Raw genomic sequence first — 14805 nt, 5'->3', positions numbered from 1 at the left:
ACCAACAAATTAGCATTTTAATGGTGATAACTACTGTGAAAGAAAAGTAAGAGTTCCCTGGGTAAGTGAAACAGGGAGACCTAATTTAGAGAGAGTGTCAGAGAGGTTTTCTCTGAGGTAGTGACATTAAAGGATATGTACAAAATAGCTGGGTAAAGAATGTGTGTTTGTTCATGTGTTGGGATTGGAGAATCACTTCTGAGGCAGAGGGAACAGAACTTGAAAAGTCCCAGAGGGCAGGAGCCTGGTAGGTGGGAGGAGCTAGGAAAGAAAAAAAAAGAGTCTTGGGAATAAGAGAAGGGCGCTCCTAAGAACCCATGGAGAATGGAGATGGGGGAGGCAGCTCTGGAAACAGCAGGCAGGGCTTCATGGGCACTGTATAGAGTTTAATTTTATCTGAGATTTAGTGGATGACATTGGATGAGAGTGATATGATTCCATGAGCGCTATGGAAAGGTCTCTTGGGCTTCTATGTGAGCGTGGAGAAGGGAATGGGAGTGAGGGGTGGAGCCAGGCACATGCTGAGAGGTGGCTGGGAGAGAGGGCGGCTTCTGGGCGTGAGACGTGAGGACAAGTGCAGAGAAAGTAAAAATGCAGACAAGGAGGGTGGCTGGAAAGAGGAGAGGTGCACTCTGCAGAAGAGCTAGGTATAAGCGGGGTGAGGAAAAACAAAGGATGGCCTAGTCTCTTGATTTGAGAGCTGCTCCAATGGAGGCACTAATGCCTGAGATGAGGAAGATGGGAGGGGAATAGGCTAAGGGGAGAAGTCAAAGTCAGCTCTAAACATTTAGCTTTAAGAATTATCATATAAATGTTGCATTAGGACTGCTCTGATGGAACAGACTTGTGGTTGCCAAGGGCGAGGCAGGGAGGGAAGGACTGGGAGTTTGGAATTAGTAGATGCAAACTATGATGTATAGAAAGGATAAACAACAGGTCCTACTGTATAGCATAGATAATTATATTCAATATCCTATGATAAACCATAATGGAAAAGAATATGAAAAAGAATATATATAATATAATATATATATATATCTTAACCACTGCCGTACAGCAGAAATCAACACAACACTGTAAATCAACTATTGTTTTTGTTTAGTCACTAAGTTGTGTCTGACTCTTTGCAACCCTCTGGACTGTAGTCCACCAGGCTCCTCTGTCCATGGGATTTTCCAGGCAAGAATACTAGAGTGAGTTGCCATTTCCTTCTCCAGGGGTTCTTCCTGAACCAGGGATCAAACTTGTGTCTCCTGCATTGGCAGTCAGAAATTTTACCACTGAGCCAACAGGGATACTTCAATTGAAGGAAAAAGAAAAAGAAAAAGCTGTTCTGGTTCAGTTGCTTTAAGCAAAGGTTCTAGAATCATGCATAACAGTTTGAATTCTGGCTCTGTTCTTTTCTACCTGGGCAAGTTCTTTTATTTTCTGGTTTCTGAAATAGGGATACCTATGCCTATCTTTTACAGTAAGAATACAATGAGATAATGTTTATAAAGTTGCCTTGCACATAATAGGTACTTAGACAATGGCAGTTACTATTATTCAGTTCAGTTCAGTCGCTCAGTCGTGTCCGACTCTTTGCGATCCCATGAATCGCAGCACGCCAGGCCTCCCTGTCCATCACCAACTCCTGGAGTTCACCCAGACTCACGTCCATCGAGTCAGTGACGCCATCCAGCCATCTCATCCTCTGTCGTCCCCTTCTCCTCCTGCCCCCAATCCCTCCCAGCATCAGAGTCTTTTCCAATGACTTTACTCTTCGCATGAGGTGGCCAAAGTACTGGAGTTTCAGCTTTAGCGCCATTCCTTCCAAAGAAATCCCAGGGCTGATCTCCTTCAGAATGGACTGGTTGGATCTCCTTGCAGTCCAAGGGACTCTCAAGAGTCTTCTCCAACACTACACTTCAAAAGCATAAATTCTTCGGCACTCAGCTTTCTTCACAGTCCAACTCTCACATCCATACATGACCACAGGAAAAACCATAGCCTTGACTAGACGGACCTTTGTTGGCAAAGTAATGTCTCTGCTTTTGAATATGCTATCTAGGTTGGACATAACTTTCCTTCCAAGGAGTAAGCGCCTTTTGATTTCATGGCTGCAGTCACCATCTGCAGTGATTTTGGAGCCCAGAAAAATAAAGTCTGACACTGTTTCCACTGTTTCCCCATCTATTTCCCATGCAGTGATGGGACCAGATGGCATGAGCATTGTTTTCTGAATGTTGAGCTTTAAGCCAACTTTTCACTCTCCACTTTCACTTTCATCAAGAGGCTTTTTAGTTCCTCTTCACTTTCTGCCATAAGGGTGGTGTCATCTGCGTATCTGAGGTGATTGATATTTCTCCCGGCAATCTTGATTCCAGCTTGTGTTTCTTCCAGTCCAGCGTTTCTCATGATGTACTCTTCATATAAGTTAAATAAGCAGGGTAACAATATACAGCCTTGATGTACTCCTTTTCCTATTTGGAACCAGTCTGTTGTTCCATGTCCAGTTCTAACTGTTGCTTCCTGACCTGCATATAGGTTTCTCAAGAGGCAGGTCAGGTGGTCTGGTATTCCCATCTCTTGAAGAATTTTCCACAGTTTATTGTGATCCACACAGTCAAAGGCTTTGGCATAGTCAATAAAGCAGAAATAGATGTTTTTCTGGAACTCTCTTGCTTTTTCCATCATCCAATGGATGTTGGCAATTTGATCTCTGGTTCCTCTGCCTTTTCTAAAACCAGCTTGAACATTAGGAAGTTCACGGTTCACATATTGCTGAAGCCTGGCTTGGAGAATTTTGAGCATTACTTGACTAGCATGTGAGACAAGTGCAATTGTGCGGTAGTTTGAGCATTCTTTGGCATTGCCTTTCTTTGGGATTGGAATGAAAACTGACCTTTTCCAGTCCTGTGGCCACTGCTGAGTTTTCCAAATTTGCTGGCATATTGAGTGCAGCACTTTCACAGCATCATCTTTCAGGATTTGAAATAGCTCAACTGGAATTCCATCACCTCCACTAGCTTCGTTCGTAGTGATGCTTTCTAAGGCCCACTTGACTTCACATTCCAGGATGTCTGGCTCTAGGTCAGTGATCACACCATCGTGATTATCTGGGTCGTGAAGATCTTTTTTGTACAGTTCTTCTGTGTATTCTTGCCACCTCTTCTTGATATCTTCTGCTTCTGTTATGTCCATACAATTTATGTCCTTTATCGAGCCCATCTTTGCATGAACTGTTCCCTTGGTATCTCTAATTTTCTTGAAGAGATTTCTTTCCCATTCTGTTTTTTTCCTCTATTTCTTTGCACTGATCGCTGAAGAAGGCTTTCTTATCTCTTCTTGCTATTTTTTGGAACTCTGCATTCAGATGCTTATATCTTTCCTTTTCTCCTTTGCTTTTCGCTTCTCTTCTTTTCACAGCTATTTGTAAGGCCTCCCCAGACAGCCATTTTGCTTTTTTTGCATTTCTTTCCCATGGGGATGGTCTTGATCCCTGTCTCCTGTACAATGTCACGAACCTCATTCCATAGTTCATCAGGCACTCTATCTATCAGATCCAGGCCCTTAAATCTATTTCTCACTTCCACTGTATAATCATAAGGGATTTGATTTAGGTCATACCTGAATGGTCTAGTGGTTTTCCCTACTTTCTTCAATTTAAGTCTGAATTTGGTAATAAGGAGTTCATGATCTGAGCCACAGTCAGCTCCTGGTCTTGTTTTTGCTGGACTGTATAGAGCTTCTCCATCTTTGGCTGCAATCTGGTGATGTCCATGTGTAGAGTCTTCCCCTGTGTTGTTGGAAGAGGGCGTTTGCTATGACCACTGCATTTTCTTGGCAAAACTCTATTAGTCTTTGCCCTGCTTCCATATTCCAAGGCCAAATTTGCCTGTTACTCCAGGTGTTTCTTGACTTCCTACTTTTGCATTCCAGTCCCCTATAATGAAAAGGACATATTTTTGGGGTGTTAGTTCTAAAAGGTCTTGTAGGTCTTCATAGAACCGTTCAACTTCAGCTTCTTCAGCATTACTGGTTGGGGCATAGACTTGGATTACTGTGATATTGAATGGTTTGCCTTGGAAACGAACAGAGATCATTCTGTCGTTTTTGAGATTGCATCCAAGTACTGCATTTCAGACTCTATTGTTGACCATGATGGCTACTCCATTTCTTCTGAGGGATTCCTGCCCTCAGTAGTAGATATAATGGTCCATTGACAGAATGTGGTCCACTGGAGAAGGGAATGGCAAACCACTTCAGTATTCTTTCCTTGAGAACCCCATGAACAGTATGAAAAGGCAAAATGATAGGATACTGAAAGAGAAACTCCCTGGGTCAGTAGGTGCCCAATATGCTACCGATCAGTGGATAAATAACTCCAGAAAGAATGAAGGGATGGAGCCAAAGCAAAAACAATACCCAGCTGTGGATGTGACTGGTGATAGAAGCAAGGTCCAATGCTGTAAAGAGCAATGTTGCATAGGAACCTGGAATGTCAGGTCCATGAATCAAGGCAAATTGGAAGTGGTCAAACAAGAGATGGCAAGAGTGAATGTAGACATTCTAGGAATCAGCGAACTAAAATGGACTGGAATGGGTGAATTTAACTCAGATGACCATTATATCTACTATTTTGCATATAGTAGTGTGTATATGTGAATCCCAAATAAACCCCAAAAGAATCTGAGCATATATATATATATATATAGGCTTCCCAAATAGCACTAGTGGTAAAGAACTCATCTGCCAATGTGGGAGACATAAGAGATGTGGGTTTGATCCCTCGTTCAGGAAGATTCCCTGGAGGAGGGCATGGCAACCCACTCCAGCATTCTTGCCTGTAGAATCCCATGGACAGAGGAGCCTGGCAGGCTACAGTCCATAAGGTTGCAGAGAGTTGGACAAGACTGAAGCAACTTAATTCTCACACATAAATATATATATGTGTGTGTGTGTATGTATATGTGTATATAACAGAATATACAGTTATATATATATATTCAAGATTACTTTTCTCTGTGGTTGGATACTAATTGTATATTCCTCTTTGTAAAATGGACTTAAACAACCTTTTGTTAAAGGAAATTTTATTGAAATATGGTTGATTTACAGCATCGTACAACAACCATATTTCAATAAAATTTCTTTTATTTTATTATAAGATAAATATTAACTTACTATTCCATGTCACTCCCACTCTGATACCACTATTCATCCTCTTCATACCAAATGTAATACCAAACTTCTAGAAGTAGCCCCTGAAAGATATTCCAAAGTACTGTATTCTTACATTAGTGTTACTCAGGTATTGCCAATGAGTACCTCTTACATTCAAATCAAATTATCTAAATTGCTTCAAAAGAAGCCTAATACCCAAGAAATGTACCATATGATTCCTGTTACAGATAGTTCAAGAATTAGGAGAATACATTTAAGGCTTAGGAAGTCAAGACAGGAGAAAAACTGGTAGCAAAGATGTGGTAGCAATTGAGAGGAGGCACAGTGTGGATTCTGGTGATAATGGTTGCTGTTTTCTCTTTCTTGACCTGGCTAGAAAATACATAAGTGGAAATTCAGCAAGCTGTACAAGTAAAATCTTAGCACTTTTCTATTTGTATATTACTATACTATGAAAGTAAATTAAAAACAAATCTATTCATTTAAAATAAAAAATCTAGTTTTTAAAGCTTAGGGTAACTTTCTCCTTACCTACTTCTTCTATTTCCCAAATAGGACAAGTGGCTCTGAATTCAAATACGGAGAAGTGAGTGAGATGATTAGGAATAAGAGGATTCTTCAAAAATTCATTTTGTAGATACAAATGGAGAAAGTATAACAAAATCTATTTTTAATCATAGAAAAGTAACATTCTTAATAAACTGCTGCTGCCATTTAAAAGTTAGACTTCTTTTATACAGGAAACTCCCTGGGCTTCTGTTTATGATATTTTTTATGAATAGGAGAAGGTTTCTGTGAATAGGTTCTGGGGACTCACAAGGAAGCACGTGGATCATAAATACTTTTAAGGCCCTTGAAAAATCCAGTTTCTAGTAAATTGAGATCATCTGGAAGAAACTGATTTGCCCCTAGAAAATACAAATAGTGGTCAATTTACTCTTGGTACTTATGACTGAGAAGTGACTACTGGAAGTTATATATTTTGATCTTCATATTCTAGAAAAATGAAATGCAAAGAACAGCCAAGATTCAGTGTGGTAACACCAATAAACCTATATAACTTTTTGGTTGCAACAAAAGTAATCATCTCTTCTGAAGACTCATAACATCCTCAATCCATCCCTGATGAAACAATCACTTGAAAATCATTAATATTATTTCATGTTTGCTTAGGAAGGAATGTAAGTAAGGATTAGCCATACAGCTGGGCAAAGATGTAATAAGTTGGGTATGTCTAAGAAAAGAGTAACATTTTTCTCAGTATTCTTGATTTTGCATGCTGATTTAGTCCAAGGAAATAGAAGGAAAAATTTGAAGCCAAGCAGAGAAATAATTGAGAGTCATGACTTACAGGAACTCAGAAAAACACCACAGGAAGGTTAAGAGGTTTTGTGTCTTAAAGATTCATAATGTCATTTGGTAAGGTAAGATGATACCATGAAGTAACTTCATTTTAAACCTACAAGATAAACATTGATATTTTGCTTTATTCTATACACACCCACTTAATGATGATTAGTTGTAAGAATAGATAAACTAAACTCTTACTTCCTCCTAGACCTGTCTTACCAGTATTATTGCAATAAATTTTTTGGAAAATTTTATCACCAACTAAATTCAACTTTAGTTGATAAAATTGATAGTTTCAACAGCTTTCCCAAATATACTACTGAATATGCTAAAATTTTTGAGCTGAGATTTACTAAAAAATATATCTGATTAATATCAATGAGTCAGAGGGATAATCAATATCTCTGCACACACACACATGCATGCGTTTCCTGCAAAATAATTTGTGTATTTTTAGTAGCATATAAATAAATACAATCAATATTTATATTTATGATTATAGACATACACCTGCTTCCTGAGTTATAATGTGACATCATTTTAATAGTATATAAATAAATGAAAGTGTTAAAAGTAAAATTAAAGCATCAAGAATGTTCTAAGTGGCAAATGAAAGGGTGCTTCATTCATGATTTATCCGGGAAACATACATTCAGTTTACCATGGGATCCCACTGCATACCCATCAGAATAGTTACCATAAAGCAGACTGAGAATACCATGTGTTGGTGAGGATGTGAAATTAATGAAAATTTTCATACGTCATTAGTGGGAATAAAATATTTAACATTTGATTGTGTCTTTGGGCATCTATTACTTTCATCAACTCAACATTATCTGCTTTGGGGAAGTGCCATTTTTTGACTCATTCTGTTCAACATACGTTCCATCCTCCCCTACCAAAGAGCAGTTCAGTTGCTCAGTCATGTCCGACTCTTTGAGACCCCATGGACTGCAGCACACCAGGCCTCCCAATTTTTTTTCAAGTATCCTAAAAATACTAGAATTTTTTTCTCAAAAACAAAAAATGAGAGTGGTAAACTATTTTTAATGGTACTTTGACTTTCAGGTAGTTTAAAAGAAATACCAATCGGACCTCTCAAAGTAAGTAGCAGGCTATGCTGTATAAGCCGCTCATTTCACTCTTTTTAAGGAGAAAGAATGACAAAAGCTGCAAAAACAAACAACAGCAACAAAAAAACATGTTGCAAAAACAGGGGAAATTCTTTGTTTTTATAAAAGGAAAGGTTGGTTAGTATTTGATGAACAGCCATTCTAACTGAAAGTATCTCATATTCTGATTTTCTAAAGGGCCATTTTTACTTCTTTCCACAAATTGTCATTCTTAATTATCTGACCATATCTATGCCTAATGCCATCTTAACATAATTAGTAAAACAGAAATAGAAAAAGAAAGAAAGAAAAAACAGAGAAAAAGAATAACAGAAAAGAAATATCAGAAAAAATCTAAGTAAGACAATTAGAATAGTGAAAAGTATTGACATGTGAAAAACAGAGCAGAATGCAAAAAAAGAAAGGGGAGAAAGGGAAGGAGGAAGAAAGGGAGAAAGAGAATGAGGAACAGAATGAGAGAGAAAGGATGGAGGAGAGAAAGTCAGCAGGTGCAAGAGAGGTGAACAAAGACAAAAAGGAATTTAAAAAGAAATTTAAAAAATCAAAATCAAAGTTTGCTCACCTGCTATATAAACTTAGCAGAACTTAGAAGAATAATACAATAAATGTACTATATGGATAAATAATTTTATCCTCAAAAATGTCTTTTTAGGACAATAAGAACTCTTATGCTAAGACTTTCAATTCAAAAGTCCTATGCTGAAATCTGGTCTGAAACTAGATATAATCAGACTGGCTAGCCCAGATGTGGAGTCCAGTTATATTTAACAACTTAGGGTATGATTCTAAAAATTAGTGGACATGTGATGGAATCTTTATTAAATAATTCAGGGGTATTAGGTAACTTTAGAAAAAATGAATATTTAAATTCTAAGAAAAATACTAGATCTAAGTTTAAAAAAAAGAAACTTACATATGTCAGAAAGGGCATATAAACAACTAAAAATAATTTTTACAAAACACTGATAAGAACCAGTATCCTTAATATATACATAGCTACACAAAACAATTAAAAAAAAAAAGCTCCAATAGGAAAATAAAACTAAGAATGCCTCCAATAGAAAAAAGGAATACAGAACATAAGCAGACAATGCAAAACAAAAATGGCTAGTGTTCATGTGAAAAAACATTTACTTGCACTAGAAAATTGTTTTAAAGTAAATTAAAATATAAATGCAATGTTTTACTTAAATTAAAAAATTAAAAACATATTATTCAAAGTTGTATCTGGTGCTCTGATGAGACAGGTACATTTAAAACATTGCTGGCAGTAATATAAAAGAGTATAATCTTTATAGAAGACAACCAGAATTATGTATCAAATATTTTAAAAAGAAATATGCCCTTTGACTTAATGAAGTCAGAAATACAAAGATTTGGGTAAAATAATATTAATTCCAGTTATTTATAATAGCATTCTATTGGGAAATGGTTATGTAAATAAAGGCTTTATTTTGGGGTACGGTATAAAGTAAGAAATTAATTGAATTTTTTCCATGCGGCTAACTAATTGACCCAGTATCATTGACTGACTAGCTCGGTCGTTCCCCACTAATGTAAGGCTACACTTCTGCAGTGGTCTGTGGCATTGGACTCTCTTTCATTGGTCTATTTATTACCCCATGTAAATATTACACAGACTTAATGGCACAATTTTAGACTGAGTCTTGATGTTGGATGCAACAAGGTTCTCTACTTTCATATTGTTTCAAAAACATTTTGGCTGTTTTCCCCATCTCCACTTTTCTTAATCCATATACATTTTAGAAATAGCTCTTAAAAGTCCTCTGAAGATCCTTCTGAGATTTTGAACAGAATTTATGGATGCATTTGAGAGAAATGATATATTTTTAGATATTAAAACTTCCCACTCAAGATTATGACACAGGTCCTTATTAAGTATTGTTTTACATATATGAATATCTGTAATGTTTATATTTAATGGGAACATTCACCTTTTGCTGTGTTTGTTTATATGCTAAGTCACCTCAATCGTGTTCGACTCTTTGCAACCATGTGAACTGCAGCCTGCCAGGCTCCTCTGTCCACAGGATTCTCCAGGCAAGAATACTGGAGTGGGTTGCCATGCCCACCTCCAGGGGATCTTCCTGACCCAGGGACTGGACTCGTATTTCTTGTGTCTCCTGCCTTGGCAGACAGGTTCTTTACCACTAGTGCCACCTGGGAAGTGAGGTGTATGAATCTAAAATCTGTCATACAGAACAAAGTAAGTCAGAAAGAAAAAAACACATTTATATGGAATCTAGAAAATGGTACTGATCAACCTATTTGCATGGCAGGAATAAAGACACAGATGTACAGAAAGGACTTGTGAACACAACAGGGGAAGGAGAAGGTGGGGCAAATTGAGAGAATAGCACTGAAACATATACAGGACCAAATGTAAAACAGATAGCTAGTGGGAAACGGAAGTATACACAGGAGCTCAGCTTGGTTCTCTGTGACGACCTAGAAGGGGTGGGATGGGAGTACGGTGGGAGGAAGGCTCGAGAGGGAGGGGATATATGTACAGTTACAGCTTTATCACACTGTTGTAGAGCAGAAAACAACACAGCATTGTAAAGCAATTATCCTCCAGTTGAAAATAAAATTTAAAAACAGGAGGATAATTGCTTTACAATATTGTGTTAGTTTCTGCTGTGATCACACTTTCTGAGTGTTGGTTTGGCCTGTACCTGTTTAGTATCTCTCCTTCTTGTCAATTTCAAGCTTCATAAAGGCAGAGACCATGTCTGTTTTATTTCTATAGTCTTTGTACTTTCACTGAGCTTACATATTAAAAAAAGAAATATTTGTAGACTGAATGAGTTAAACATGTCAAACTTTTGCTTCAATTTTTAACAATAACACACTGGATCATCACTTAAAATATATCTTATTTGTATAATTTTATCTTCTTAACTGCCTTTCAAAATAGGCATTCCTAGTCTCCATTTGACAAAGAAGGTAACTTAAGGCACAGGGAGATAAGTTCACATGGTTAAACTAATAGCTAGAAATCAGTAGAATTGAAAACAGAACCCAAATTGTCCAACTCAAAAGACATATAAAATAAAAAGAGGAAGAAAAGAGGAAGAAAGAGAAAACAAGGGAAAGGAAGAACAGAGGGAGGAGAGCTCATTCATCCCTGACCTTTCCATCTCAAGAGCATACCACACCACTTACTCTGAGAACTCTGTAATTCTCAAACTTTACATCTTTTAGGAAGCCTCATACCTCATACATTTCAGGCCAGTAGACAGATTGAGAACACTTTCAAGCAACATTCTTCTACAGGAATCATACAGAGTGGGAAATAAAGGAGTTTGCAGTTACAGAGTAAGTCTTTTGCTCAGCTACATTTTACCAACATAGAACTTGATAGTTAAGTCAGGCACACAATCAAGTCTGAAAATTTTAAGAAGTATTTAGAGCATGATTTAAGTTTCAATTTCAGGTTTCAATTCATTATCTCATAATTTCTCTGCCTTAGTCAACATTACACAAAACTTTGACACTCTATTCCCATTGAAAAGGCATGTGAGAATACCTTTCTAGTTTTACTATAGTTGAGAAGGTAGAAATAGAATTACTTTTTATTGGAATCATTATTTCAGGAAAGGATACTGTATTCAACTTCTCATTTTAGTCAAGGATGCGATATGTCCCCTTTCCTTTCTTTGTCCCTAAGTCTGATGATAAAATGGTAATTTCTATTAATTCTGATTAGCTGGCTTCACATTGTGAAGTTACAAGAAGGAAAGGAACATCCTACTGTTTCCAGTCTCCCTGTAGTAAAAGAAAAAGTACCAACCCCTAAGTTAGTAATACTGTTTTTATGAATTGGAGGGAGAAAATACTTTCCTGCCAAAGGGTAATCTACGCATAAGAGCTGATTGCTAGGTGAAACATGCTGACAGAATGAGATGCTTTTATAGATTCTATCGACATGAGAACTCTAAATTGCTGAGAAGTGATCCTCACCTTTTCCTGAACTCACAGGACTAACATAGCATTGATGAAATTCTGTCTGCTACAGGAGGACATAACAGTTCATTCTTAATCCAAAGTGGCTTATCAGAAATGGACAGTGACATGATGTAGACTTCGAGATCCCAACCTTAGTATCTGACATACCCATGACCGAGACATCATATTCGATCAGGAGCGTTGCTTCTTGCCCACACTGTTTGAGAATACTCATGGCCTCAGCATGCGTGGTTCCAAGAAGTCGAATTCCATCCACACTGAGCAACCTATCACCAGGTTTGATTGTACCCTCTCTGAAGGGAGAATAAAGAAACAGTCATTAATTTAGCATCGTGGGGCAACATTAATAGTCACTTAGCCAAAGTGGCTCTTTCACACAGTCTACCATCCACTCCCTTTGCATTTTCTTCTAAGCGTCAAGTGTGACATTAACAGAAGGAACCCTGAACAGAAAATTGCTGCAATATGAAAATCAGTAATAAGAAAATAACAACACAATAGCAAATAACCAAGTTACCCACAATGAACTCCTGGGGTGCAAGAGTAATAAAGGCACATTTTCTCTTTTCTAGGTTTTTTTTTTTTTTGCCAAAATGTCTAAAATTGATTTATTAAAGCCAAGGAAATAGCACTCACCTATTTTCCCAAAGCTTGGTGAGCAGAAAAGCCTGCTGATTCCATTTCATTTATCACCAGTGAACCCAAGCTGGAGAAAGAACGCTGGTGAAAAATTTCCCTAGTCTCTGCATTTTCCTACTGATTTATAAGGCCATTTGGTGATCATTAAATTGATTCAGTCTCATATTCCCTGGAAAAGGCAGGCAAATACTATTCTCCCTTCTGTAGACACAGACACTCAAGGCAGTGGGAGAAGATGCCTCAGCACAATACTGACACCACTGAAGTGCAGCCAGAGAGGATTCCAGATTATAACCCTCCGGTGCAGGAGAGTCAACAAAGAAGAGAAAACCAAATGTGGGGATTACAAGTTTAGGCTTTGGGAAGAATAAAAATGATGTCTTAAACATCTTTCACCCAGGCAACTCTCCACGTAATTTAAATCTAAAATTTTATCTTAAAATTTTTGGTTCCCTTTGTGTGTGTTAGTTGCTCGACCAAGTCCGACTCTATACGACTCCACCATGGACAGTAGCCTGCCAGGCTCCTCCGTCCATGGAGTTCTCCAGGCAAGAACACTGGAGTGGGCTACCATTTCCTTCTCCAGGGGATCTTTCCAACCCAGGGACCAAACTTGGGTCTCCTACATTGCAGGCAGACCGTTTGAGCCACCAGGGTTTCCTTTAGTTTTACATTAATTTGGTAAAATGTTCACAAACTAGTAGCCTGCTCTTGACATTTCTGCCAACTCCAACTCACAATGTTAATAACAAATGAAAATATTCTTATTTGCTCCAGGAAGAATAATTCACAAGAAAAGCATGAGAAGAAGAAGAAAAACAACAACAACAAAATACTTTGTATTATCCTCCACAAAGGCAAATAACTTTAGCAGAGGGGAGAACCTAAGTGTCTTCATATTTTCTTATTGTATATTAATTAAACTTTAAGTTTTTTAAAAAACTGAGCTAAGAGTATGAGCTTTGAAGGAAAATAAATCTAAATTCCTATCCTAGCTGGCAAGTCATTTAAGCATATAGTTCCTCAGTTTAGTCATCTGTAAATGTGGATAAAAATACCTCATTTAGTGAATGGTTGTGAGGATAAAATAAGATTATGTCTGCTAAGTACTCAGCACAGTTCTTGGCCCATGGTAATCACTCAACAAGCAGTATTTACTATTATTATTGCTATATCTAGTGCTTATGAAAGGTTTTTAAAAATCCATTCTAGGCTGAAACATTTTGTGCAGAGTTGGGGGTAATCAGTGCATTTTCCTCTTCTCCTCTCCTATCCAGTGGCAGGAGTTGTGTTCCCTACCATTATGGAGCAGACTTTTGTTGTGGGAAGTAATACAAAGATAAGTGTCTCTTGAGACATCTAAGCTGTGTGTTCATTTGGGACTTCTCCATCCAAAAGGTTTATGTAGGAAATCTTCAAATTAGCAAGGAAGAAACACTAACACCAACAATATTCCTTCCCTTTTACTAAAAATCACTTCGACTTTGACATTCATAGTCATCATCAAGGTATAATAATCATGACAAGGATGTTGGAAGTAGTAAGAGTCAGAACCCCATCATCTATCTTTCCAGGTTAGGAGATTAGCAATTGGCAAGGATACATCTCAAGGACCTGCTGTAAAAGGGCCAGATGCTTTTTATTAAATGCCTCCAGTATGACAGGCCCCCTGCAATGCACCATAAATCTCTAATCCTTAACAAAATGAAAAACCTTGAAAAGTAGGCATTATCCTCTACATTTTACATTTGGAGGGAAGTGAGCGGAGAACTGTTAAGTCACACGTCAAACACATAGGGTGGTAAGCGCTGAATCTGGGGTCAAACTTAACTTTCTTCTGATTCTTCAGCCTGAACGCTCTTGTTTTCACATTCCGACATATTTATTTAATATCTATCTGTTACTATGAAATTTTTAATTCATCAACTTCTCTGCCAAAGTCCCCAGCTTCATTTAGTCCACTTGGATAGTGACATAGAAACAAGAAGTTTACCTGTCAGCAGGCCCTCCTGGACGAACACAAGTTATTACAACTGGACGAGATTTATTTCTATCGTCATGTGCTCCCCCTAGCAAAGAAAAGAAAAACAGCTTTAAAAAACACTCTTTCTATACATCAGTGTCTCTTTTGCTGTCTCGTACACAGGGTTATTGTTACCATCTTTCTAAATTCCATATATATGCGTTAGTATACTGTATTGGTGTTTTTCTTTCTGGTGGATTCATTTCGATATTTGGCAAAACTAATACAATTTTGTAAAGTTTAAAAATAAAATAAAATTTAAAAAAAATAAAAAAAAACACTCTTTATTGCTGCCATTAAAAAATTCACTTACAAAATGCCAGTGGAGAAACTGAAATACATTTTATTGTTGTGTGAAGGAACATATATGCTTTCTCTCTGGCACATAATAAAATCTTATTCATTTTATATAGAATATACTGTTGATGTCAACATTTCCCCACTTCTAAATAAATATGTGGCTGTAATCACGGGTCAGCTATAAAATGCTTAACGGCTAGTATG

The 14805-nt window shown here is 37.4% G+C and overlaps 1 protein-coding gene across 22 annotated transcripts in view; it reads right to left on the bottom strand.

Moving 5' to 3' along the window:
• The window catches only part of GRIP1 (glutamate receptor interacting protein 1), a 754369-nt gene that overhangs the window by 135905 nt on the left and 603659 nt on the right, over window positions 1-14805 (bottom strand). For all 22 annotated transcript variants that reach the window (XM_086400127.1, XM_086400138.1, XM_086400118.1 and 19 more), the window contains exons 6-7: window positions 14272-14347; window positions 11787-11932 (exon numbers count right to left, since the gene is read on the bottom strand). In XM_086400127.1, coding sequence (XP_086256253.1) covers window positions 11787-11932; window positions 14272-14347 — 222 coding nt within the window. The remainder of the gene's footprint in view (window positions 1-11786; window positions 11933-14271; window positions 14348-14805) is intronic.

The sequence above is a fragment of the Bos grunniens genome, chromosome 5, assembly GCF_055505025.1.
Source record: "Bos grunniens cultivar Pamir isolate PY7600 chromosome 5, Bosgru_T2T1.0, whole genome shotgun sequence".
Taxonomy (NCBI): domain Eukaryota; kingdom Metazoa; phylum Chordata; class Mammalia; order Artiodactyla; family Bovidae; genus Bos; species Bos grunniens.
The sequence above is the reverse complement of the archived record's forward strand: the minus strand, read 5'-3'. Positions and strand labels throughout refer to the sequence as shown.